Genomic DNA, 25,746 nt, shown 5'->3' with positions numbered 1-25,746 from the left:
TTTGCTTTTTGCTGAAGCCAGAAGTACTGATTCACAGTGACCGGTACCTTCCAGATACAGACATCTCACATTAATTCACATTATCTCTACTTCACTAATTGTGTGACTTTTCAAAGTATCTAGGAATCATTTTGAAAAGAACCTAATTTCTTAAGGTTTTTTTTGCATTTGTTGACCAGTCTTCTCATTCAGTTAACACGCATGGCGCCCAGATCATTTGCCACTTAATCCGTTTCTTAGATTTTTGTAGAAAATGTCCAGTGATGAACATACTTTTATTTTTAATTCTGAGGTCAGTTAACAATATAAAGTTAAATAAAACCATTCACTATGTTTTAAACACACCTCAGCAGCTACAGGAGAAATGAAGAGGCGCCAAACAGAAGTGTTATTCTGTATATTTATTGATAATAAGACCACTGATGGTGACTTAGTCAATAGTAGACAGCATGGTGAAATACTTCTTGAGTGTCTAGTGACCCCATGTGTAAGCTGGATGGTATTACAATTTAGTATTTACAGTCAACAATATCAGTTCGGAGAAGGTAAAGTAAGAGTTTCGGAGTGCTGGAAAACATACATTCACTAAATAAATGTACAGCTTTCAAAGCAAGAACTTTCAAAAAGCCACAACTGAATACTGACCAAAGTTGAATACGACGGGATCCACAAAGTCGAGACGCTCGCTCTCTCTGACACACACACACACTCTACACACACACACACCTCGTCATACAAGAAGTAGACACACTCAGGGTTATAGTAGATAAAGAAACTAAATCTCACACACACACACACTGAAAGAGAGATAGAAAATCACTTGGTGAAACTGTAAACCGAACGCCAACCAAACCATGATAAATATACAGCTAAGTTCAAACGGCTACATGTTGCGCGTTACTCTCAACAAAAACATCGGCCACAAGTATTTTTTCCAGTGCGAGTTTCCTATAAACTATTAAACAAATACGGGTTAACAGCACAGAGTGTGGATTCAAAACCGTGACACAACACTGATACCGATTAGCATATTAGAATGAGAAACATTACATCATATAAATTACATTTTCCAATACATATCTACAGATGATGATGATGATGATGGCAGCATGTCGATGCACTACACAGAATACTGTAAATACGAGACGAACGCCGTCTGAGTCCCGCTAATGTCAACTGCTGTCCTTGTAACAAACCGCTGGCTTTAAATTCCACCAGGAGAAAAGAATTAATGACCGATATGAACCTCACAGGCTGAAAAAGGGTTGCTTTGCTGTATTTTAACTACGACAAATCAGCAAAAACCAGATTTTCATCCACTGTTTTTAAAGCTAAATACTGACGGTCGCATAAAAACAGAAAAAGAAGTAGCAGAAGATTACTTTAGATATTTAGGTGTCAGTATTTTTTAACCCTCGTGTCGTCCTGCGGGTCAAAATTGACCTGTTTTAAAGTTTGAAAATGTGGGAAAAAAAGTATATTTTCACAGTGAAACTTCTGATGTTCACATTTCCACATTTTTATGAAATCTTTGAACATTTTTTGATGGGAAAAATGTTTAAGAACATTCACAAAAAAACAACCAAAATCCAGCGAATTATTTTGTGAATGTTCTTAAAAAAACATTAGAAGTTTTACTGATATACATGTAATCACTTTAGATATTTTTTGAATTTTTCGGAAGATTTTTACTCATTTTTTGAAAATTTGGGGAATTTTTTCTAAAATAAAACTTTTAAGGAATTGTTGGAATTTTCTTCCTGAAGGTTTTGCAAATTTTAAGAAATTTGGGAAATCTTTTTGCTGATTTTTTGGATTTTTTTCCAGACAAGGAAACTGTGTTTTTAGGTGCCCTTAATGAGGACAACAGGAGGGTTCAATTAAGTACTTGTTGGATCATCAAGCAGCATCCAGAATCTGTGCACATTTTTCAACTTAAGAACATTTCATGATTACAAATGCGTGCCTCAATCTTTCTCCTTTATTCTTTTCATCTGAAATTGTGCCCGTTGCAACTATTTGTTTGATTTCACTGCATCTCGGCCTTTCCAAAAGGCCATAAATACCTCCAACGACACCTCATATGAACTTGAAGTCGGCTAACTGTAAAGATCACTGGAGGCCTAATTTAAAGCCCGAAAAGGCCCGGTCACACCAGCATACGAACCTTTTACGGCTAAATAAACTACATTTATTGTAACGACAGCAAATATTAGATTACCTTGCTGAGGCAAAGCAGATTTCCGTGAATTTCGTCTGAGTTTTTTTTCTTGCTAACATGTCCTCGTTGTGTTTTTAATGATCAGATTAAGCATCGACGCCATTATTGAGGATTTCCACAGGGTGCAACTCAAACATGTGTGGTCAAACTACTCCAGTACTACAGCTCGCCGTTGTGTAGCGTAGAGTAGCTTCAGCAGAGTTGGAGGTGAGCTGGTGTGCTCGAGCTGCAGGCTAACAACGGATGTGTAGCTAAAGAAAGGGAGCAAGAGCGTAGCTGTGCAGGAAGGGATTATTTTCATGAGGAAAAACTTGCAAACCGGTCGATGGATTATGCTCATTTTGTTGTTTCTTACTTTAGAATAGCGTTCCTTTTTAATGGACACCTAAGCGAGGAAAAGATGGTGTTTACCTTCCTCTTTAGCAAAGTAAAAACCATCTTTTCCGTGCTTCTTTGTCAGTTAAAAAGTAACAATATTCTATTGCAAATTGGTCATTCTGATGCACAGATGAGTTTTAACCCTCCTTTTGTCCTGCGGGTCAAAGTGACCCGTTTTAAAATTTGAAAATGTGTGTGTGTGTGGGGGGTGTGTGTGGGGGTGGGGGGGGGGGGGGGGAGAGAGAGAAACATATTTTCACAGTGAAACATCTGATCTCCATATTTTCAACATTTTTGGGAAATCTTTGAACATTTTTTGGAGGAAAAAGAGAAATGTTAAAAATGTTTCTTAAGAACATTCACAAAAAAATCAACCAAAATCCAGTGAGTTTTGCTGGTTGTCAAATGTTAGAAGTTTTACTGATATATATGGAATCACTTTAGATATTTTTAGGATTTTTTTTTTTTAAAGTTGGACGATTTTTATTAAATAAAATTTTTAAGGCAAACTTTTAACGAATTATTGGAGTTTTCTTTCTGAAGGTTTTGCAAGTTTTCAGAATTTTGGGGAATTTCTTTGCTGATTTTTTGGATTTTTTTCAGACAAGGAAACCATATGTTTTGGTGCCCGTAAATGAAGACAACAGGAGGGTTAAGAGATCTGAGTTTTGTTCTTGACATATGTAGTGCTGACCTTTGAGGCTACTAAATGTAGGAAACTGTGCTTTTTGTTGCCGATCCATTTCAACCTCCTCTGTCTGAGTAGAAAGCAGTTTGAACAAAGAGAAACCTGTATTTCTATATACCGTTTATTGCTCTGTAGGTGGCAGTCGGTGTAACCAGGCCTTCAGACTCCACAACTAAACCGGTTTGTTTGTTTCTTTTCCCCATTAAACGGACTTAAAAGCATAAAAAAAATGATTTCAGGTGCATTTAAAGGCTGTGAATGTGGAGTTCGGCTTCATTCCAAGGAGCTCTTACAGCAAAGATTTGCATTTGTTCTGTGTGTTCTTGTGTATTTGTTCCAGATCGGGGCTTAAACGGATATTCAGCTTACCACACGATGCGTCATTCATTTAAATTAAATCATCTGGACTAAAAAATAGCTAGCGTGCTTTTTCTTTAGGTAAAAATACTCTGCAACAGCTCTCCCTTTTTCTCTCCTCTGTCAGTTCCCCTATATTTCACATAAACTTAAAACATCCCCCTGTTCACAAAAATGTCACAACCGTAGGAATATACAGCGATGAGCGATAGCAAAGTCAAATGCAAAACTAAACCTATCTAATAAACCTTCAAGCTCTTAGTAATGTCATTCTGTACAAAGATGCGCAGTGGTCTTGTGATGACGCTCGGTGGAGCACTCTGCAACCAGCCGAGAAGCCGAGTGGCGTCCGGTCGCCGCTGTCCAATCAGACGGCTCCGGTCTACCTGCTCGCTGTGGGCTGGACTGATCCCAGATATGCGCTAATGAGCAACTTCTACGTCAAGCGGCGATGTGGTGATGCACTGAAAGCTTGGATGCAGCTGCGGTGAGTGGAGGAATGGTGCTTTACAGTAAGATACATTAAGATATTACATGAAGGTCACAGGCAGAGAGACGGAGGGAGGTAAATTCCAAATCAGATGTGTGCCGGCGTTTCGGGGGAATTTACTCTGGTCATGTGTCGAGGCGCTTTGTCTCTGCTTCTCTTCATCTCCCTGTAAAGACAAAGAAGAGTTCACACTTTCTAATGCATTTCTAGACTTGTATCTTTTCACCTCAGTGTTTTTAATACAGTGTCAGTACAGGAAGTCAGAGTTCTGGTTCTACGTAAGTCGTAACTCCGGCAAAAACGTACACAAAGTCATGAATACCAACAACTCTAATGCATGTATGAGTCATTTTACAAGAAGATAACAGAATATTGTAACAGATTGATATTGTTGCTGTTGTTGATGTTTCAGCGTTTATTGGTCAGTTCCAGATTTACCTAATGTCAGTGAACGTGCCACGCCTAGTTAGCTCACCTTCATTTTCTGTCTCGTTTTTGTCGTTTTGGGTCTTCTTTATGTCATTTTGCATCTCATTTTTAGCATTTTGTCTTTTTGTTGTTTTGTGTTTTGTTTTTGTCATTTTCTGCCTCATTTTTGTCATTTCGTGTCTCTTTTTGTCATTTTCTGCCTCGTTTTTGTCATTTCGTGTCTCGTTTTTGTCATTTTCCTGCCTCGTTTTCGTCATTTTCTGTCTCGTTTTTGTCATTTCGTGTCTCGTTTTTGTCATATTCTGCCTCGTTTTTGTCATATTTTGCCTCGTTTTTGTCATATTCTGCCTCGTTTTTGTCATATTCTGCCTCGTTTTTGTCATTTCGTGTCTCGTTTTTGTCATTTCGTGTCTCGTTTTTGTCATTTCGTGTCTCGTTTTTGTCATTTCGTGTCTTGTTTTTGTCATTTTCTGTCTTGTTTTTATCACTGTCTTGTTTTTGTCGTTTTGTGCGTCATTTTGGACGATGCTCAGTGGATGTTAAAGCAGAGAGCATTGTGGGAGTTTAGTTAGCAATGGGCACCATGACAAAGACTAATGAGGAGGTTCATGACCTACAATGTTCCACTTTTAAATTGCAGGAGCTTCAGGAGAAACCAGCCAGGATTTCTCTGGAAGACGTTTCTTAAAACAATCACCAGGACCTGGATGAGTTTGTTGAGGTTTCAATCTTTATGATTCAGTTCCAGATTTACTTAATGTCAATTTAATCCTCACCTGCCACGTCACATCAGCTAAACCATCTCATACTGATTGGCTGTGATGATCCTGGACAGACAGCAGGCCAGCAGCATGCCAATCAGCTGAAAGAAAAGGAAACATGAACTGCATTTGTTGACTTTCTTGCCAATGTCCTGGTTTTAAGCAACCACATCTCCATATAACGGTGTATTATTGGTTTATTTATACGCTAATGCTACGTGCTACACAAGCTCACCTGTGAGAAGGCGATCCCGAACGTCACTCCTGCGATGATGGCCATGTTGGTTTCCATGAATGAAGTGACCAGCTCAAAGCAGCCCTGAAACACAGGGGGCAGGTTAGTCCGCACGGGGAACATGGACGTGTTAAACGAGCAAATTAGGGGCAAGATGGGGATCTGGGAGAGTATCTGAGGCAGTTGTTAGTGTGTGGAGAAGAGACATGGTTTGAAATACATATATTAGGACGCATCAGATGTAAATAAAGTCAACTTCTAAGTGGTGAGAGTCTAGAACAGCAAACTGCAGCAGACAGGTGAGGCGTAGGAGAACAGGATAAAAGGCTGACCTGGTGGAAGACCTTGCTCGGAGCTACGGTTGCATTGCGGAGGTCTTCAGGGTTGCAGTCGGAGGAGTTGAAGCAGCAGCTGGCAGGAATGCCGTTGGAGGGGTAGTAGACGCTGGCAAACCAGCTGGTGTAGTTATAAACGCCACAGCAACGCAGCTAAAAAACAGGCAGAAAAGGGAAAAGAATGCAAAGCAGATCGTCTCTTAATATCCTCCGACGCGGATTTACTCCTGCCGAAATTGTGAATCTTTAAAAATGGGCCACAAACTGTTTCATTTTTATAAAGCTCAGTCATTTCCTGGAAAAGCTCGGCACATGCTTGTAAAACAGGAGTGAATTTAGCATTCGTCCCTGCCTGAGATGAACGCACATCAAATGCATGAGTATTAATAGCACGAGTGGGCATCAGATCCGCTAAAATATAAACAACAGAGGCCATTTTCAACTGTTTTTGGAGGTTTATGAACAACTGTGCATCAGGTTTTTCCACACAGATGCAAGTCGTGAGTGAATTTGCATTAATTAGTGGTGGTCTGGGGCTGTTTATGGGATTTGTGGATAATAGAACAAATGACACAACTTGTTCAATCAGAAACAGCATCTTACCACATCATTCTCATACTATTTACTGACAGCTCCTACAGAAAGTGTTCGCCTCCTTTTAAAGTGTTCTCCTTTAACTGCTTTTCAACAACTTCATTTAGGTTTTTGAGCAAAAAGTACCAAAAAGACTCTTTTATGTCAAAGTGAAAACGGATTTCTACACAGTAATGTCAATTAGTGAAGTAAAAACATAAAATAAGTCATTGTATGCGTATTCAAAAGATGCACCTCTGGCCAAAATAACAGCATTGTGCATCTGGACATCGCAATTTTTACCCAATTCTTCTTTAAAAAAACTGCTCAAACTGTCAGGTTGCGTGCGGATCATTACTGAAAAGCTCTTTTCAAGTTTGGCTGCAAATTCTTGATTGGATTTAAGTCCGTGCTCTGCGACTCCAAAACCTTCATTAAACCATTTCTGAGCAACTTTAGCTGAACGCTTCGAGTCGTCGTCTTCTACCAGCTCGTAGTTCTCTAGCAGACTACATCACGTTGTCTTCCTGTATCTCCTTATACTTTACTGCCCTTTACCGATAAAAGCTTTTCCAGAACCTGCTGCCAAGAAGCACATCATGATGCCACCACCACCGTGCTTCACAGTGGGAATGGTGCAGCGTTTGGTTTCCACGGTGCCTCCTTCTTCTCAGCAAAACTACTCAAGCTTGGCCAGGGATCCTGAGTGAACATCCCAGCTAGTTATGCACTAATTTATTTTAGCTTTTCAGTTAATTGACAACACTTTGCAGAAATCTGTTTTCACTTTGACAGGAAAGAATCTATTTTTTATAAATTCTTGTAAAAAAGAAAGCCAAATGAAATAGACCTTGATTAAAAGGAGAAAACTTCCAAAGGGGGTGAATACATTTATCTCTGTCTCCTCTCACTCCTAACTCATCTCATCAGCTGACTGAGGGTGTTCTTTCCACAGATAAACCAATCAGATTTTGCCACAGCGTCCATCTCCGATTCATTCATTCCACTGCTGTCAAATGTTAAAGCTGCTCTTTTCTCTGCGGCTGTCATTTCAGATGAAACCCTCCTCCCCCTCCGGCGCTAATGGATCCTTCCGCTGAACTCGTCAGCAGTCCTGATCCGCATCGCATCCATCCAGATCTTCACAATCATTCCTCACAGCCTCTCCATCAAGAGGAGGTTTCTGTGCAGCTCGTGGCAAAAATGTGATTTTTCACAGAACCAAAGTATTTCAGTTTGAATTTACTTAACGGCACCGTGAGGAAATTGTTCACAAAATGAGGTTTAGTGTCATTCTAACAATAAAACCCAGTTAAGTAAAACAAAATGCCACTTATTTAAGTCAGCTACATTGGAATTACAATGTTTGGTTTAATTGGTCTTACCAAATACAGCTGAGTAACAGAGATCCAACAGTTCCTTTATATCTACAGAAGTAAGTTAAGTAACAAAGTGTCTTCATGTTAATCAACACATTAAATTAATACAAAACAAACAGCATTGTGATGAATTTATGTTCGTCAGTACGCCCCGACTCTACATCTCCCATTACCTAGTGATATTAGTTTGGTTCCATTGGTAGTCAAACTCGACGGGTAAAGTAGTCCTATCTTTCTTTTTGAGCTAAACGTTGGCGCCACATGCTGGAAATCCGGCACGGTTGTTTACATGCTTCATGACGCAGATTGATGATGTGATCATTTTCATGCCGGTAAATGCCAGCAAAATCCAGGCATCATTTTATCGGTTTTCAGGACAGGCAAAAAAAACGATAATGATATTGACCGATACTACATTTTTATGCCAATATTGGGTCGATATTATCGGTGTGCCGATATTACATCCGACTGAAGAATTTCCAAACAGTGGAGGTCTTCAATATCTTGTCTTGTGTTTATGCAACGAAGTGAAGCGTGACGTCAAAAATAAAAACATCAATAATAAGAAATGATTCAGAGTCATAAAAGTAATCGCTCAGGTTCTGGACTAAACTGAACTCATCAAATGATAAAATATTAATCGGAGACACGACAAAACTATGGTCTTTAAAAAACGTTCTGACATCAGTCTAGGTTAGCAACGGTTTGATCAAGTTAACGGCAACAACGGTCGGGTTCACTTCTGCCACATGTAACATTCCACAATCGACAACCTGATCAACTCTATGCGAAGGAGATGTGTCGGCAGCCACCCGGCCATTCTGGTGGTAACAAACATGAATGGATGAGCCGAGATGAGCCGAACACGATGGGATGAGCCGAAGTGGGCTAAAGGCGAAGGAAAGAGACGAGCTGTGAATATTTTCATCTGGGGGGAGGAAGGGGTGATCACATAGACATATGTGTATATGTTTATGTAACGCCAAATAGTCATTCCGCCCGGTAACGTCCGACCGGAGGGGGCCGATATTGGGATGCCAAAATTAATATCCGGATACCGCCGTAGCGAACGAATATTCGGGATATTCGGGTCCAGCCCTACTAATAATATTATTAAATTAGATCTAACACAACTCAGTTTAGTGGAAATTGTTGACATAACTGCATTACGTGAATCCAACTAATTCTTTTTTTGAGTGTATGGAGTCCAATCGGCAAAGACTCCTCACATATTTCTTCAACTTTTGATTGAATTATTCTTCCTCTCATTGAAGCCCCTCCTGGTTGATTGCTCACCTTGTGCTGCAGGTTGTCGACGGCACGGCTCGCCTCATCCTCGGCGTTGTAGTTCAGGACTGCGTCGCTGTATGTTCTGCGAAAGGTTCCCTTTATCTGCAGCATGCAAGCGGACAATTATCAGTCCCATTATAACAGGACAGGAGCATCTTTCACAGCTGTGGTGTTAATAACTGGGATTTGTGAACCCACCTCATGGCGAAACACAAATCCAGAGATCCCTGCCACTAACTCGGCGAGGAAGACCAGCGACAGGAACATGGCATACTGCAGGAGAGAAGGCACATTTGAATAGTTTGCATGAAAAGCCTCTGCCTTAGAGGCATATCATTTGTGGTTGCACACTGTAACACACACACTTGACCACCATGAACCCTCATGTCGTCCTGCAGGTCAAATTGACCCGTTTTAAAGTTTGAAAATGTGGAAAAAATACATATTTTGACAGTGAAACTTCTGCTGTCCACATTTTTTACATTTTTGGGAAATCTTTGAACATTTTTTTGTGGAAAAAAAGAAATGTTTCTTAAGAACATTCACCAAAAAATTAACCAAAATCCAGCGATTTTTATGTGAATGTTCTTAAAGAAAATATTAGAAGTTTTACTGATATATATATATGGAATCATTTTAGATATTTTTAGGATTTTTGAGGAAGATTTTTACTCATTTTTTGAAAATATTTACAAGAATTTTCTTGACAAATTTGTGGGATTTTTTTTTAAAAAACTAAAACTTTTAAGGAATTATTGGAATTTTCTTCCTGAAGGCTTTGCAAATTTTCTGATATCCACATTTTCAACATTTTTGGGAAATCTTTGAACATTTTTTGGGAAAAAAAGAAATGTTAAAACATTTAAGAACATTCACAAAAAGTCAACCAAAATCCAGCAAAATTCACTGGATTTTGATTGGCTTTTTATGTGAATGTTCTTCAAGAAAATATTAGACGTTTTACTGAAATACATGTAATCACTTTAGATATTTTTAGGATTTTTTGGAAGATTTTTTTACTCATCTTTTGAAAATATTTACAAGAATTTTCTTGCCAAATTTGGGGGAAACTTTTAAGGAATTTTTGGAATTTTCTTCCTGAAGGTTTTGAAAATTTTCAGAAATTTGTGGAATTTTTTTGCTGAATTTTTGGATTTTCTTTCTGACAAGGAAACTATATTTTTTGGTGCCTGCAAATGAAGACAGAGGAAGATTAAGTGAACAGAAATGAAGCATCTCGTGGATTTCTCATCCCTCTCCGCGGGGATGGAGGTCAACCATTACTCCCCGCATCATGCTACCCGAGGCTAATTAATCCCTCCCCTCCTCACCAGCTTCAGCATCCATGGGCTTCCTCTGCAGGTGGCGAAGCATCCGAACAGGCCGAAGACGATGATGACGGTGCCGGTGCCGATGAGCACGTACGGGGCGTTGGTGGAGTTGTCGGCGATCAGAGAGATGTAGGGGCCCAGCATCAGCTTCCCCCATACTCCCACCGCCAGCAGGATGGCTCCTGTTATCTGCAGGTGTAACAGAGAACAGCACAGCGAGCAGAATGAAAGCAGCGCCTTTATCTCCGCGCCGCTGCAATACTACAATAGTCGTGTTTTGGCGGCGTGACGAGGGGGGAGGAGGAGGAGAAAGAGGATCAAGGTGGAACAAGAAAGGCGAGCAATTAGAGTCAGGAGGAGGAGACGGGAGACAGAAGACACAAATTTATCTGGAGTACGGGATGGCAATCACCTGCTTTATGAATATGCCTCTGCACTCGCACGCACAGGGGGAGCGAGAGAAAAGGAAAAGAGGGCAAATCAAAGGGGCTCTTTGATCCGAGGCGAGACGCTTCCTCCTGTTGCGCCTCTCTTAGCATTTCAAATGAAGGCTGCGGATAAAAGAGCGCGTTGTACGAGGCAGCTGAAGCGCTGCGTGTCTCAGCTGGGTATGTCTTGCTGGCAGCGGAAAGGGAGCGGGGTGTGGAACGGCTGCTGATGATCTGACTCCGGCGAGGGCCAACTCATCATCCCAGCCTCCTTCCTTCTTTCCAGAGAGGAGGCTGCTGGCCGTCCTGCTGCCAGGCCCTCTGACTGGAGAGGAGGCAGCCTGTACTGAGCGGGTTTGCTCAGCTCTCTCTGCAAAAACTCTAAATCTTACCGAGTCTGTCTTATTTGTAGTCAAAATGTCAAGATAAATTCACTTAACAAGAGACATTTCAGCAAGATGGAGGGACTTGTTTTAAGACAACGCATCTGAAATATCTCGTTAAGTCAAACAATCCTGAAATTATCTTGTTTTGAGTTGAATTTTACAAGAAAATTCAAAATAAGTTTAACCCTCGTGCCACCCTGCAGGTCAAATTGACCCGTTTTAAAGTTTGAAAATGTGGAAAAAAAAGAAATTTCACAGTGAAACTTCTGATGTCCACATTTTCAATATTTTTGAGAAAAAAATAAATGTTGAAAATGTCTCTTTAAGAACATTCACACAAAAATCAAACAAAATCCAGCGAAATTTGCTGGATTTTAGTTGATTTTTATGTGAATGTTCTTAAAGAAAATCCTAGAAGTTTTACTGATATATATGTAGATATTTTTAGGATTTTTTGGAATATTTTTACACATTTTTAAAAAATATTTCCACGAATTTTCTTGTCAAATTTGAGGGATTTTTTCAAAATAAATTTTAAGGGAAACCTTTAAGGAATTATTGGAATTTTCTGCCTGAAGGTTTTGCAAATTTTCCAAAAATTGAGGAATTTTTTTGGTGATTTTATTGGATTTTTTTTCAGACATAGAAACAATATTTTTTGGTGACCATAAATGAAGACAACAGGAGGGTTAGTACATGTTAATGCATCTCAAACTAGGAAAGCAAAAATCTATTTCTGAGTGAAAATTTGATATTTTTCTTAGCATATCTGACTCATTTTAAGACACCTCAGCTCGACTATCCCGGTCAAATATAGCCTAAAATAAGTTTTCCCAGCTAATTTTAAGATCTCAGTATTCTAAATATCATATCTTACTTCAAGAAATCCTACCAAGGCATTTTTTACTTGTTCTATTGGCAGATTTTTTCACTCATCTCAAGGTAAAATCTCCTCTAAATAAGCTTTTTTTTCTTGTTTTGAGAGGGGCATTTCTCCAGTGCAGCTATTAGTCAGCCACGTTAAAACGACTAGCAGCAATATCGGATCTTTCCTGCATAAACTGAGGCTGTTCTCCTTCTCTGCAGGTTAATGATAGTGTTAACATCGTTTCGACTTCGCCCCGTCGCTGGCTGCGCTCATAACGATCGCTACAAAGGTTTTTCACCGTGACAAATCAGCAGCCTCTGGCCCGCCTGTCCTCTGACTGCCGCATTGTTCTGAATTATTTGTCTGCGGCTCGTAAACAAAGCTTCAAGGCGTCCTTTGAACCCGTAGATTGAAAATGTCTGGTACAGCCGCACTGGAAACCCTCCCATGAATTTTCATATCAACGCTCTGACACACAAGGACAGAGAGTTTTAACTGGGAGCTAAAACAGAAGCGTCAAACTCCTCTTAGCTCAGGTTTCATTCAGCCCAGTTTGATCTCCAGACCAGTAAAACCACAGCATAATAACCTATAAATAACCACAGCTCCGAATGGTTCCGTTGTTTTAGTGCCAAAAAGCACATTCTGAAGGAATTATCTTTTTACAAAACATTATGAACAAACTGAAATTTCTGAAGAAAAATAAAGTAAATTTCAACAACATTCAGCCTCAGTTTATCATTTCCACATTAAAACTTCCAGATCACAGTTTACCTACAGGAACACAACATTTAGACATCTGGAACTAAAAGGTATAGGATTTTACTTTTTGAAATCTATCATTAAAACGACAGAAGTTAGACCAAAAAAGACGAAACACAACAAAGACAAGACGAAATATTTAAAAACTGAGACAGAACGAACCACATGAAATAAAACAAAAGAGATAAAAATATTGATAAAAAAGTTAGAAAGGGACAAAAATGGACAAAAACAAGACCAAAAATAAACAAAAATAAACAAAAAGACAAAGACGAGTGAGACGAAAAAATGCAAAAGGACAAAAACAAGACAAGGAACAAAAGTCAAACAAAAAACAAAACAAAAACAAGACAGAATATTACAAAAACAAGACACAAACAATAAAAGTCAGACAAAAAACAAAACAAAAACCAGACATAATATTACAAAAACAAGACACAAACAACAAAAGTCAGACAAAAAAAAAGAACAAAAACAGAATATTACAAAAATGAGACACAGAACGACAAAAGCGAGCAACAAAACCACAAAAAATGAGACGAACCACATGAAACAACGAAAAAACAGACAAAAATTTGATAAAAAAAAGTTAGAAAGCGACAGAAAATAGACAAAAGAAGACAAAAATTTCAAAAAAGAAACAAAAAGAAAAACGAGTGAGACAAAAAAACACAAAAGAACAAAAACGACAAAAAAACAACGAACAAAGTGAAACAAAATGATAAAGATAAGACAAAAAACACAAGCAAGACAAAAATTAAACACAAAACGACAAAACATGAGACAAACGACAAAAGTCAGACAAAAAGCAACAAAATTATTATAAAAATGAGACACAAAACAACAAAATTTTACTTGGTCTAGAAATTATTTTACATTTATAGTTTTACTAATTTACAATCTGCAGTTAATGTCTTCTCTGGAATTTTTACACTTTGAGGACCGGATTGGACCCTCTGGAGGACCGGTTTTGGCCCGCGGGCCTCATGTTGGACACCCTGAGCTAAAACGTCTTGAAATTACTGCTCTATTAGTTGCAGCTAACAATACTTCCACTCATGATTAATCCATGTCCTGTTTGGTCGATAAAACGTCCATTAGTCCACGCTGACATACTGAAATTACACATTATGTTTTATGATATTTGCATTTTTAAAGCTACAGGCAATGAACGGTTTTTCATTTTTGCACGGAAAAGTTAATCAGATTATTTGCTAAATTAATTTAATCAGTTAAATATCAAACATGTCTCAGTGCTGCACTGCAAAAACTCTAAATCTTACCAAGTCTGTTTGTCTTATTTTTAGTCAAAATGTCTCATCCCACCTGATTTAAGATAAACTCACTTAACAAGTGACATTTCAGCAAGACGGAGGGACTTGTTTTAGGACAACGCGTCTTAAATATCTTATTAAGTCAAATAATCTTGAAATTATCTTGTTTTAACCCCTCGTGTCGTCCTGCAGGTCAAACTGACCCGTTTTAAAGTTTGAAAATGTGGAAAAGTATATATATATATATATTCACAGTGAAAACTTCGACATTTTCAAACTTTTTTGGTAAATATTTGAACATTTCTTGGTGAAAAAAAGGAATGCTAAGAACATGTTTCTTTAAGAACATTCAGAAAAAAAATCAACCAAAATCCAGCGAAATTCGCTGGATTTTGGTTGATTTTTTTCTGAATGTTCTTAAAGAAAATATTAGACGTTTTACTGACATATATGTAATCACTTTAGATATTTTTAGGATTTTTTTGGAAGATTTTTATTCATTTTTTGAAAATATTTACAATTTTTATTTTTATTTTTTAAGTTTACTTATTTTTAAAGTTTTATTTTTTGCCAAATGTGGGTATTTTTTTTAAATAAAACTTTTCAGGAATTTTCTTCCTGAAGATTTTGCTAATTTATATAAATTTGAAGAATTTTTTTGCTGAATTTTTGGATTTTTTTTTTTTCAGACAAGGGAACAATATTTTTTGGTTGCCATAAATGAGGACAACTGGAGGGTTAAGACACCTAAGCTTGACAATTCTGGTAAATTAATAAGTTTCCCCAGCTAATTTTAAGATCTCAGTATTCAAAATATCATATCTTATTTCAAGAAATCTTACCAAGCTGTTTTTCGCTTGTTCTATTGGCAGATTTTTTTCACTTATTTCAAGGTAAAAGCTCCTTGAAATAAGTTTTTTCTTTGTTTTCAGAGGGGCATTTTTTCCAGTGTGCTCATGTATTCATCCCTTTTAACCTGCATCTGTAGAAGCAGCCTCCTTTATGTAAGAGAAAACCTGTGAAGCCGGCTGTTACCGACAACCTGTGGGCAGCTGGATGCTCAGAGAGCCTAAACAGCGTGTTTTCAAAACGATCGCACATAGACTGGATTCCTACTGAGAACAGCTTCAGCAGTTATCCATCAACTTTCTCTTGATTACTGCAGCGGCGCATCTATAAAAACATTCTAGCTTCACGCTGGGGTTTAAATTTAAAGGTATTGATTTGCAAGTATCATGTAAACACATCAAAATGTTCAGGTGCTGAGAATAAATCACATATATGAGGACTGATGTCTCCCTCTGTGGGTTTATTTCCATTTTTATTCCGCCAAGGAACGCGGTGAGTTATGCGACGATTGGCGTACGTTTATCTGGTTTGGATATGGATGAAATTTTCAGGGAAGCTCAGAAATGACACAAGGACCACCTCATTAGATTCTAGCAGTGATGCGGCTTATAATCTTTATGCATGGATTTGTGAAGGGGGTCAATCTGTAACAGAGAGACTTTTGAAGTCCATGGGATATATCTGCATGCATTTTACTTAAAAGTAAAAAAAAAAAAAAAAAATGTTTTCTATGTTCATTATGATCATGTCTTTACAGATTCCATAATTTTTATTATGGAAGCAATCATTTATTTAAAAAAAAAAGACTGGATATCACTAAAATGTCGACTAAATAACCGTCAGGTTTAGTAAGAACCACTTTCTAATGAGCTAAACAATAATAAAATGAGCCGATTCAAAAAACGTGCCTCTTAACAAATGAACAAACAAAACAAAACAACGAATAAAGCAAAACACAAAATGACAAAAATAAAAAAACACAAACAGGACAAGAAGGAAACAAAATGACAAAAAAATGACAAGAAACAAAACAAAAAAGAGACAACAAATTTAGACAAAAACACAAACTAGACAAAAATTTAAAAAAAACACAAATACGGCAAAAAGGAAACAGAATGACAACAAGAAACAAAACAAAAAAGAGACAATAAATTTAGACAAAAACACAAACAAGGCAAAAATAAAAAAACAGAAACACGACAAAAACGAAACAAAATGACAAAAACGAGAAACAAAATGACAAAAAAGACAAAATATTGCAAAAATGAGACTAAACAACAACAGCAAGAAACAAAACAAGAAAAACAACAAATGCATAACAAAAAAATGAGACACAAAATGACAAAAGTGAGAAACAAAACTACAAAAAAGACAACAAGCGAGACAAAGAAACAGAAAATGACAAAACTGATACACAAAACAAATAAAGCAAAACACAAAATGAGGAAAATAAGACAAAAAACCCCACAAATGAGACAAAAAAGAAACACAAAACCACAAAAACTAGAACCAAAATGACAAAAACTAGAAACAAAATGACAAAAACAAGACAAAATATTGCAAAAATGAGACAAAACGACAAAAGAACAAATAATCTAGTATTTTAGTTTATCATCAAACATCTTGTCATGGTCTAGGAATTATTGTAAATTTATAGTTTTATTAATTTACAATCTGCGGTTAATGTCTTCTCTGTCATTTTTATACTTTGAGGGCCGGATTGGACCCTCTGGAGGACCGCTTTTGGCCCGCGGGCTGCATGTTGGACACCCCTGGTCTACATCATCGCAGACAAAACGTCTCATCCCCAAAGAGCCTCCATCGCGCAACTAAAGGATGGTCCTGTCTTCTCTAAAGTGTTAATTTCGAAGCCACCTGGGAAATCAAGTCCTAAGAAGCGGCGGGGGGAAAACGGTGTCGATTCGGAGGCTTCTGCTGCTGAATTCCAAACAGCCACAGACGCTTTTCTCCTCCTTCCCTCTGCAACCCCCCGCACGTTTTGTTTGAAATTCAATGCCGGCCGGCCACCCTGGTTACAGCGCCGGGTTTAAAACAGGTCACCCTCCTCCTCCTCCTCCTGCTGCCTCGGCCTAATAAAGAAACAGAAGGTGCGATGACAAAATATGCTGGCGAGGACACAACATAGACTCGGCCACCTGCTCTGCATTCCCCGTCCTCCGAGTGTGTGTGTGTTTGAAGCGCAGCTCTTCACGCCCGAGACGTTATTCGCCGCGACAAGCTGCTGACAGTGAAACCGAGGCCTGACATGGAGGCGAACTCGGTGCCAAGCGAGACGCCCCACCGAGCCCGTGAGACACCTCTGCACTTTGGACGCCTGAAACCCGACGCTGGAGATGTACAGGAGGGCCCGAACACCATCCAATCCAGGCTAAATATAACATTCATATCTGTGACACCGGCACAAGAAGATCCGCTGCAGCTCTTCGTGGCTATAGATCGTCATTGAAGGACTTTGTTCTGCAAATTTAGGGTTAATCCAGCTTTTATTTAACACCAAGAAAAAAAACAAGAAACAAAACCACAAAAGTGAGACATAAAAAGACAAAAAACAATGAAAAATGAGACAAAATATTAGAAAAATGAGACATAAAATGTCAAAATGAGATGCAGAACGACAAAAGCGAGGAACAAAAAGACAAGTCAGACAAAAATAGACAAAAAACAAAAAACGAGACAAAATCTTACAAAAATGAGACGCAGAACGACAAAAACAAGAAACAAAATGACAAAAAATAAGAGACGGCATGAAACAAAACAAAAACAGTCAAAAGGACAAAAAAATGACAAGACAAAAAATTATGCAAATGATACAAAAATAACAAAAGCATGAAACAAAAACAACACAAAACAATGAATACAACAAAACATAAAAATACAAAAATAAGAAAACTCAAGCGAGACAAAAAGGAAACACAAAACAACAAAAACGAGAATCAAAACGACAAAAGTCAGACAAAAAACAAGACAAAATATTACAAAAATGAGACACAAAACGTCAAAAATGTGATGCAGAACGACAAAAACAAGAATCAAAATGACAAAAGTCAGACAAAAAAAGACAATAAAACAACAAAAACAAGACAAAATATTACAAAAATGAGACAAAACGTCAAGAAAGGTCTATTTTGGCTCCCAACAGTTAAATTCTTGTAGACAGATAAACCTCCTCTACAGGCTCTTATTAGATAATCCCTCCCTTGGTCAAAACTGTACTCGATTCAGTCGCGTTTAGGTTGGGTAATACTCAGACTAGCTCATATTTGGAGACACAGCCGGTAAACAAATTTCGGGTGGTTCAGATCGATTGTTACAATAATCAGAACTACTCTTCATATTAGAGCTGCTCTGTGATGCCTGCTTAGCGTCACAAACATTATTTTTTTCTGCATTATTTCAACCCCGAGCGAGGATTTGCTGGTAGAAATTCTCCAGGAGTATTGACATAAGTCACTGGTGGAATATGAGCCTTTTTGGTGCAGAAGAAGGTGAACGAGGACGGGTAGAAACATGCAAACTCCCACAACTTAACTCTTCATATCAGTTTTTTTACATTGTGTGCTAGGCAAATTATAAATGGGGCTGTTCTCTTTATACAAACGGCTTTTTGTTCACATGATGAATGTCATTCTGTAACTGACAAAGTTGAGGGCTTAGTTACTTTTCCTGTCTGTGGTGGCGGGGGTTTCCTGAATTTTGAGCCCGTTTCTCTAGAAAGCCTCACCAAGGTTGTCATGGCGGCTCGGTGTACAACCTGCTCTCTTGATCCTCTGCCAGTGTGGGTTACTAAAGAGCTTTGGTCCACATTAGGCCCGTATGTGTCATATATCTTCAATATACCGCTTTCCATTGGAGTTTTCCCAGCTTGTTTTAAATCTGCAATTGTTAAACCCTTATTGAAGAAACCTGGCCTGGACGCTGACTCCCTTACTAATTATAGGCCCGTGTCAAACCTGTCTTTTTTTGTCAAAAGTTTTTGAGAAAGTGGTTTCCACTCAGCTATTGACATATTTGTCATTAAATAATCTTTTTGAGCCTCTTCAGTCAGCTTTTAGGGCAAATCATTCCACAGAAACAGCGCTGACTAAAGTGGTGAATGATTTGCTTCTAGCTGCTGACTCAAAGGCATCATCTGTTCTGTTGTTGTTGGATCTCAGCTCAGCTTTTGATACGGTGGATCTCGGCATCTTACTGGACGGACTGGAGAATTATTTCGGCATCTCAGGCCAGGTGTTTTCTTTAACAACGTGCTCTCTGAGTCCTGTGCTGTTAGACATGGCGTACCGCAGGGGTCTGTACTAGGACCCCTGTTGTTTTCCCTTTATCTGACACCTTTGGGTCAAATATTACGCTCCTTTGGGATTTTTTTTCATTGCTATGCAGATGACCTACAACTATACATGCCCTTGGTCCCTCAAAGTGTTTTTGACACTGATAAACTCCAGGCCTGTCTCTCAGCTGCAAGGAGCGGGCTATCAATGAATTTCCTGCTCCTGAATTCTGCCAAGACTGAAATGATGGTGATTGGACCTGAAAGTGTTAATCCTCTGCTTGATGACTTTACTCTGTCTTTGGATGACTGTGCTATTCATTGTAAAGACAGAGTTAAGAATCTTGGTGTACTCTTTGATAAAACCCTCTCATTTAAATTCCATATTAAAAAGGTGACCAGACTGGCCTTATTCTACCTCAGAAATATCTCTAAAATCAGACCAAGTCTGTCATTTCAGGATCCTGAGGTCCTAATTCATGCTTCTGTTTCCTCACGGTTGGACTATTGAAATGTCCTTTTATCAGGTCTGCCAATGAAGAGCCTTTGTGGTCTGCAGATGGTTCAGAACGCAGCAGCTCGTGTTCTGACCAGAACAAGTAAATACGAGCATATTACTCCAGTGCTGGTCTCTCTGCATTGGCTACCAGTTCATGTTAGAGCAGACTTTAAGGTGCTGCTACTAACCTATGAAATTGTTAATGGAATTGCCCCGTCTTATTTATCCAGCCTGCTGAATCTGTATGTCCCCACTCAGGCTCTCCGTTCTCAGGGGACTGGACTTCTGAATGTCCCGAAGGTCTGTAAAAAGACGGTGGGGGAACGGGCTTTTTCTTTCCCGGCACCGACATTGTGGAACAGTCTGCCTGCTGAAATCAGGCAGGAATCATCCATTAATGTATTTAAAACTAAGCTGAAGACCCACCTCTGTTCTTTTATATATGAATCTTAAATTGTTTGTTTAACTGGTGTCTTTATTTATTGTTCTGTTTTTATTGTTTTTATTTTTATCTGTTTTTATTTCTGTGTACAGCACTTTGACGGAAAGCGCTTTATAAATAAAGTTATTATTATTATTATTGTTATTATTATTATCATGCAGGTCCAAATGTTCCAACTACATCTGTCTGTCTGTCCTTTGGGGACAAAATATTACAATTTATTGTATTCTGAAAACTGTTTAAGCCATTTTTTCAAGCAATAATAGCTGCAATTCTCTGGATTCTGCTTTCTAAATTGGAGGGTTTGTAGATCTACCTCGTTTGAAGTGACAGAAAATGGAATGTTTTTATGTTTTGGAATTGTTGTTCAGACAAAACCAACAGTTTAAAGACTATCTGCTGTACTTTTCATCAGTACAACAGACAGTCACGTGAGTTTTGGTAAAAGCTGCCACTGAAATAACCAGAAAAGCTGAAAAATTACTACAAAAAGACACCAAATCAGCATAAAAACATCCAAAATCACCACAAAAGAGATAAATATATCACAGAGACACAACATTTCCACAAAAAGATGCAAAATTACCACAAAAACAGACAAATTACACATAAAAAGAGACCAAGTCGCCAAAAAAGGGTCAACATTACCACAAAGAGGCACAAAATCACCACAAAAAGACCCCAAATTACAACAGACACCCAAAATGACCACAAAAAGAGGTAAATATACCACAGAAGACTGAAAAGTTCCATTGAAAGATTCAAAGTTTCCACAAAACGTTCAAAATTACCACAAAAAGACACAAATCACCACAAAATTATGAATATATCACAGAAAGCAATAAAATCTCCACGAAAAGAAGCAAAATTACCACAAAGAACCATCTGTTTGTTCATCTCCAGTAACTTTACTAAAGATCAGAGTTCTACCTCCATACTGGGAATATTCTCCTTCAAGTCCATAGAGGTGGCTCCAGATTTATCCCTTTTTAATGGACTTTTTCTATCATTTCTCAGCCTCAGAACTCCATCAGTACAGCAGATAAACACATGACATTTTAGGAGGAAAAACACATCTGAGTTCAGCTTTACAACCATCCAGGTGTCAGAGTATTCAACAGTATTTCTCAACGTCTTCTGTGCCGCTTGCTTCATTAAAAAACATCTTAACGATGGTGAAAAATACGCTCCGGTTCCAACACAGAGAAATCCAACACCGCCACAAAGCACAGCCTCAAACGGAATAAACACCAAGCAGCGTAATTCCAACAGTATCTGAACATTTTAGGTCAAGCATTTCAGAGTGGAGGCAATCGTCTTCAATTACATCATTTAGTCAAATCAACTGAAAAGTTAAAAAACACCAAATAAAAAAAGCAGCTCTGCTTCTTTTTCTCCCAGCTGCTCTTACATGACAGCAAGCTGAACGTCTGTGGGACAAAATAAAGTGCATTTTTTGCATCATTTTAGCCTTTAGAAATCTGTGATGCTGATTTTTTTTTTTAGCAAATTAACCGAAAATGTTCTGTTCAAATCAGGAAGTAGTTAGCACTCTAAACGTTACAGGAATATTTTAAGAAAAGTAATTATTATTGCTGTATTTTAAGCACATAGCACGGTTTACAAACGGTCTTTCTGTACTCCCAGTTTAAAGTAACATGACTTGAGCGCTTTTATCTTTCTTTTATATAGCTATAAGATTTTAAAAACACACAATAAGCATATAAAATACATTTCACACAGTGAGTCGGATACAAAATGAGTCCTCCTGCTGTCATAAACAACATAAAACACTCAAATAAATGTTCCTCCAGCTATCTAATAGTCAAACAAATGATAAAAACCTTCACTTTTCTACTTCAAGTTCATCTGTAGTGAAGTATTTTTTATCTAAATACATGTACTAACACTGCGGGCACACTGGTATTGTCTCTATATCTGTATTCAGTGGAAGAAGAAATAATTAGACTGTAATAAAACCACTTTTAAAACACTGAAGGACACATTAGAAGACACAAAAAGCACAAAAAACAAGCAGCAAAATGACTTAATTCCAAGTCGGAGCCTCGCATTGAAAATTAGACGTAAGAAAAATGTAATTATAAGGAGTAAAAAGCAATTCATTGGAGCATTATTTCATATTAAATATAGAAATATAATGCTTATCTGTGCAGAAATTGAATTTCATATACATTTTGGCATTTGTACATTTCTGTTATGAACCAACCTGTAATTTAGTATGAAAAGCTGCCAGATAAATGCAGAATATTTCCTTGAGGGGTGGAAATATGTGAGTAAAATACAGCAGAGCCACATTCCAGCACAGCTGGAGTCTGAAAATGCGTTTATATATGAGGGCAGGGCCCCTTTAAGAACCTATAGCAACCAAAATGCAGAGTATGTGGCCAGAAAATGGGCTTTAAACGGCCTCTATCAGCCCCACTAGGCCCTTAACGTCGCTCTCATCACTTAAATCGCTGCGGTGATGTTAACATCCTGATGCTGGCTTGGATGTTCCTGCGCACTGACGCCCAGCAGCAGAGAAATGTGCAGCCTCGACTCCACATTACGCACGATCACACGCTAAAATATGAGCAGAAATAGCACCTAAACGTGCGCTAATCGGACCGTGTCGATTATTTATTCAAACGACAGCATGAATCCGTCGATGATGATGCTGCCGCTGCCGCCTCTGTCCAGCCCTTCATCACGCACAACGAAAACACGGAGCCGCGCGTCAATTCACCGCAAAGGTCGTTGTTTATTTAAAAACAAACACGGCACCGAGTACGTACCCAGAAGACGAAGGAGTAGACGATGAGCAGGGTTTTAAGGCAGGTGATGACCGGTTTGGTCTCCATGGTGGATCTCCCGTCAGGTCGAGCCGTTGTGAGGAGGAACGGCGGCGGAAAAAAACAGAAACGTCGCTGCGCTGCGTCCTGCGCTCAAGCAGCCGCACGGCGTCACCAGAGCCGCCAGCAGGTTCCCCTCGATGTGGCGCTCATTTAGCGGCAGATCACTGCGGAGATCACCGAGCACACAGAGAAATAACGTTAGCGCAGTGCCTGGAGGACAGATTCAGATCCTTTACTTCAGTCTAAGGAAGATAGAACACTGTAAAACACCGCGTTACAAGTCACAGTCCTGCAGCGTTACTGGAGTAAAATACACTGTAAAAAAACGTTCAAATTTTACTGTTATTTTTACAGATTTTTCCTGTTCTGTTAAAATCGCAATCAAAACAGCAAATATCAGTGAAGTTATAGAAAGTCAAATGAAGTAAAACCGACAATTTTGTGGTCACACACTGTAAAACAATGATTTGTTATTTGTAAAAAAAAAAAAAAACATAATTTTTGGTGATTACAATTAACATGTAAACTAATATTTCTCTCTGGGAATTTTACTTAAGAATCCTGTAAAAAAATTAATATTCCATAATAACCTGTAAAAAATGTAAGTTATTCCAGATCTATCTATAATTTGCTATTCCAATCCTCGTGTCGTCCTGTCGGTCAAATTGACCCGTTTTAAAGTTTGAAAATGTGGAAAAACATATTTTCACAGTGAAATTTCTGATGTCCACATTTTCAACATTTTTGGGAAATTTGTGAACATTTTTTGGTGGAAAAAAAGAACTGTTAAAAAAATGTTTCTTAAGAACATTCACAAAAAAATCTAAAATATTGCAAGTTTTACTGATATATATGGAATCACTTTAGATATTTTTAGAACTTTTTTTGGAAGATTTGTACTCATTTTTTGAAAAATATTTACAAGAATTTTCTTGCCAAATTTGGTGGATTTTTTAAAATAAATAAATAAATATATATATATATATATATATATATATATATATATATATATATATATATATATAATGTTTTTAGGGAAACTTCTAAGGAATTATTTGAATTTTCTTCCTAAAGGTTTTGCAAATTAAAAATTTTAAAATGTGGAAAAAAATATCACTTTAGGATTTTTTTTGGAAGATTTTTACGCAAATATCTGTGAAATTCTAATAATTTCAGAAGGTTAAAACAAAGGAAAAACATGTAATTTTGTGGTCACACATTGTACAACAATGAACTACTACTTGTAAAATAAAAAATAAATACAATACACAAAGGAAAGGTGTAGAAGCAGAGTCGTCGGACCCACTTTCTGCAGTTTTTGAGGAAAATAGGTTCAAAATTTTGTGTTTTCATGAATGGTCAAACATTGGAAGCGCCACTGTAACGCTGTATTTGGGTTGTGGGTTGGAACACTCTGCTTTAACCCCCTCAAATGTTATACACATTTCGATTTGCAACTTTATTTATTCTATGGCTGACATATAAAATAATGCTTTATTTCCGTAATCTTAGTGGTACCTTAAGTAAAAGTACACTGTAAAAAATGACACCGTCCCATTGTTTATAGTGAACACAAATGAATGATGCAGCTACATTTGGGCACCAACAGGAGCGGTTTACTCACTTAATAAAGTGAAACAACATTATGAACTATTATAAATTAATCCAGTGATTATACATGGAAAAATAGGGGCATTAATCACCAAAATATAAGTTAATGCACAATGAGTGCTTTTACTTTTTGTACTTGATTTCTGTAAATTTACTCCAGTAAAATGTTGAATGTGGTGCACAGAACAGAATATTTGCACAATGTGGCATTAACATTAGTTTTACTGTCTGCCTTTAAAGTTGACCACCCAAAGTAGAGCATGAGCTGATAAAAATCTACCTACGAAGGACAGGCCTAATCTATATTTAAAGGGGGAATGACAGATTTATAAGACAAAAACAACTTTATCAGTCCTATGTAGGGAACCTGAAGTGTCAACGCAGCAGAACAACAACACAAGCATCGTACTGATAAGTAACTTGCAAAGTAGAGGAGTTAATGTGAAAACCTCTGCGCCAATATTATGAATGTATTTTGACACATCCTCCGTCTTTCTTTCAACATTGGGTTTAGCTGAGTTTATTCCACACTGCCATGTGCGTGCTTTACCTCTCTTTTGTTTTTCCTTGGCTTGTTCATCCAACAAAAATCAAATATTCCTGCTCAGTAAATGTGTGACATTTCCTCCGCAGATTCGGATGCTATTGTGGATCAATGCGGGAGAGCAGATAACGCGCAGAGCAGCATGGAGGGCCGTGCATGAGCGCTCCTATTGTGGCAGTTCTGGAGAAAACTAAACGAGAAAGGTCAGCCTGTTATCAAGCAACTGTTTGTGTCACAAATAAGACATTTAAAACGAGTTCTGGAGAACTTATGACAATTGCAGTTTTTAAAAAAATATCCCAAACATGTCGACAGGTATCAAAATCCCAAAACTCACTGGGTTTATTGTGTTGTGCATTCTTGACCTGTTGGACGGCAGGAAACATCCGACAATAAAACCAAGTTCCTCTAAAATCACTCAGCATTTTTGTCGCATCGAATCAAATCAGTGGTTTATTGTTGTTCTATAGCTA

The 25,746-nt window shown here is 38.0% G+C and overlaps 1 protein-coding gene across 1 annotated transcript; it reads right to left on the bottom strand.

Annotated features, from left to right (window-relative positions):
• Positions 1-386: 386 nt before the first annotated feature.
• On the bottom strand, positions 387-23,376 carry tspan7b (tetraspanin 7b). Its single transcript, XM_022199200.2, has 8 exons — positions 23,059-23,376; positions 10,468-10,656; positions 9,335-9,409; positions 9,143-9,238; positions 5,892-6,047; positions 5,560-5,643; positions 5,340-5,425; positions 387-4,300 (listed from the first exon to the last, which is right to left on the bottom strand). The coding sequence occupies exons 1-7, from the start codon at positions 23,122-23,124 to the stop codon at positions 5,357-5,359; spliced, it is 735 nt and encodes a 244-aa protein (XP_022054892.1). The 5' UTR covers positions 23,125-23,376; the 3' UTR covers positions 387-4,300; positions 5,340-5,356.
• Between the last annotated feature and the right edge of the window lie 2,370 nt (positions 23,377-25,746).

Source organism: Acanthochromis polyacanthus, chromosome 14 (genome assembly GCF_021347895.1).
Source record: "Acanthochromis polyacanthus isolate Apoly-LR-REF ecotype Palm Island chromosome 14, KAUST_Apoly_ChrSc, whole genome shotgun sequence".
Lineage (NCBI taxonomy): Eukaryota > Metazoa > Chordata > Actinopteri > Pomacentridae > Acanthochromis > Acanthochromis polyacanthus.
This window is presented reverse-complemented; position numbering and strand designations above follow the sequence as displayed.

Bases quoted from the DNA above. Each gene is read 5' to 3' on its own strand.
- tspan7b (XM_022199200.2), bottom strand. From the start codon at position 23,124: ATGGAGACCAAACCGGTCATCACCTGCCTTAAAACCCTGCTCATCGTC. The intron at 6,048-9,142 runs GTGAGCAATCAA...CCTGTTTTTTAG, and splicing joins TCGACAACCTGCAGCACAAG to CTGCGTTGCTGTGGCGTTTA. The intron at 5,426-5,559 runs GTGAGCTTGTGT...CTTTTCTTTCAG, and splicing joins TCGGGATCGCCTTCTCACAG to CTGATTGGCATGCTGCTGGC.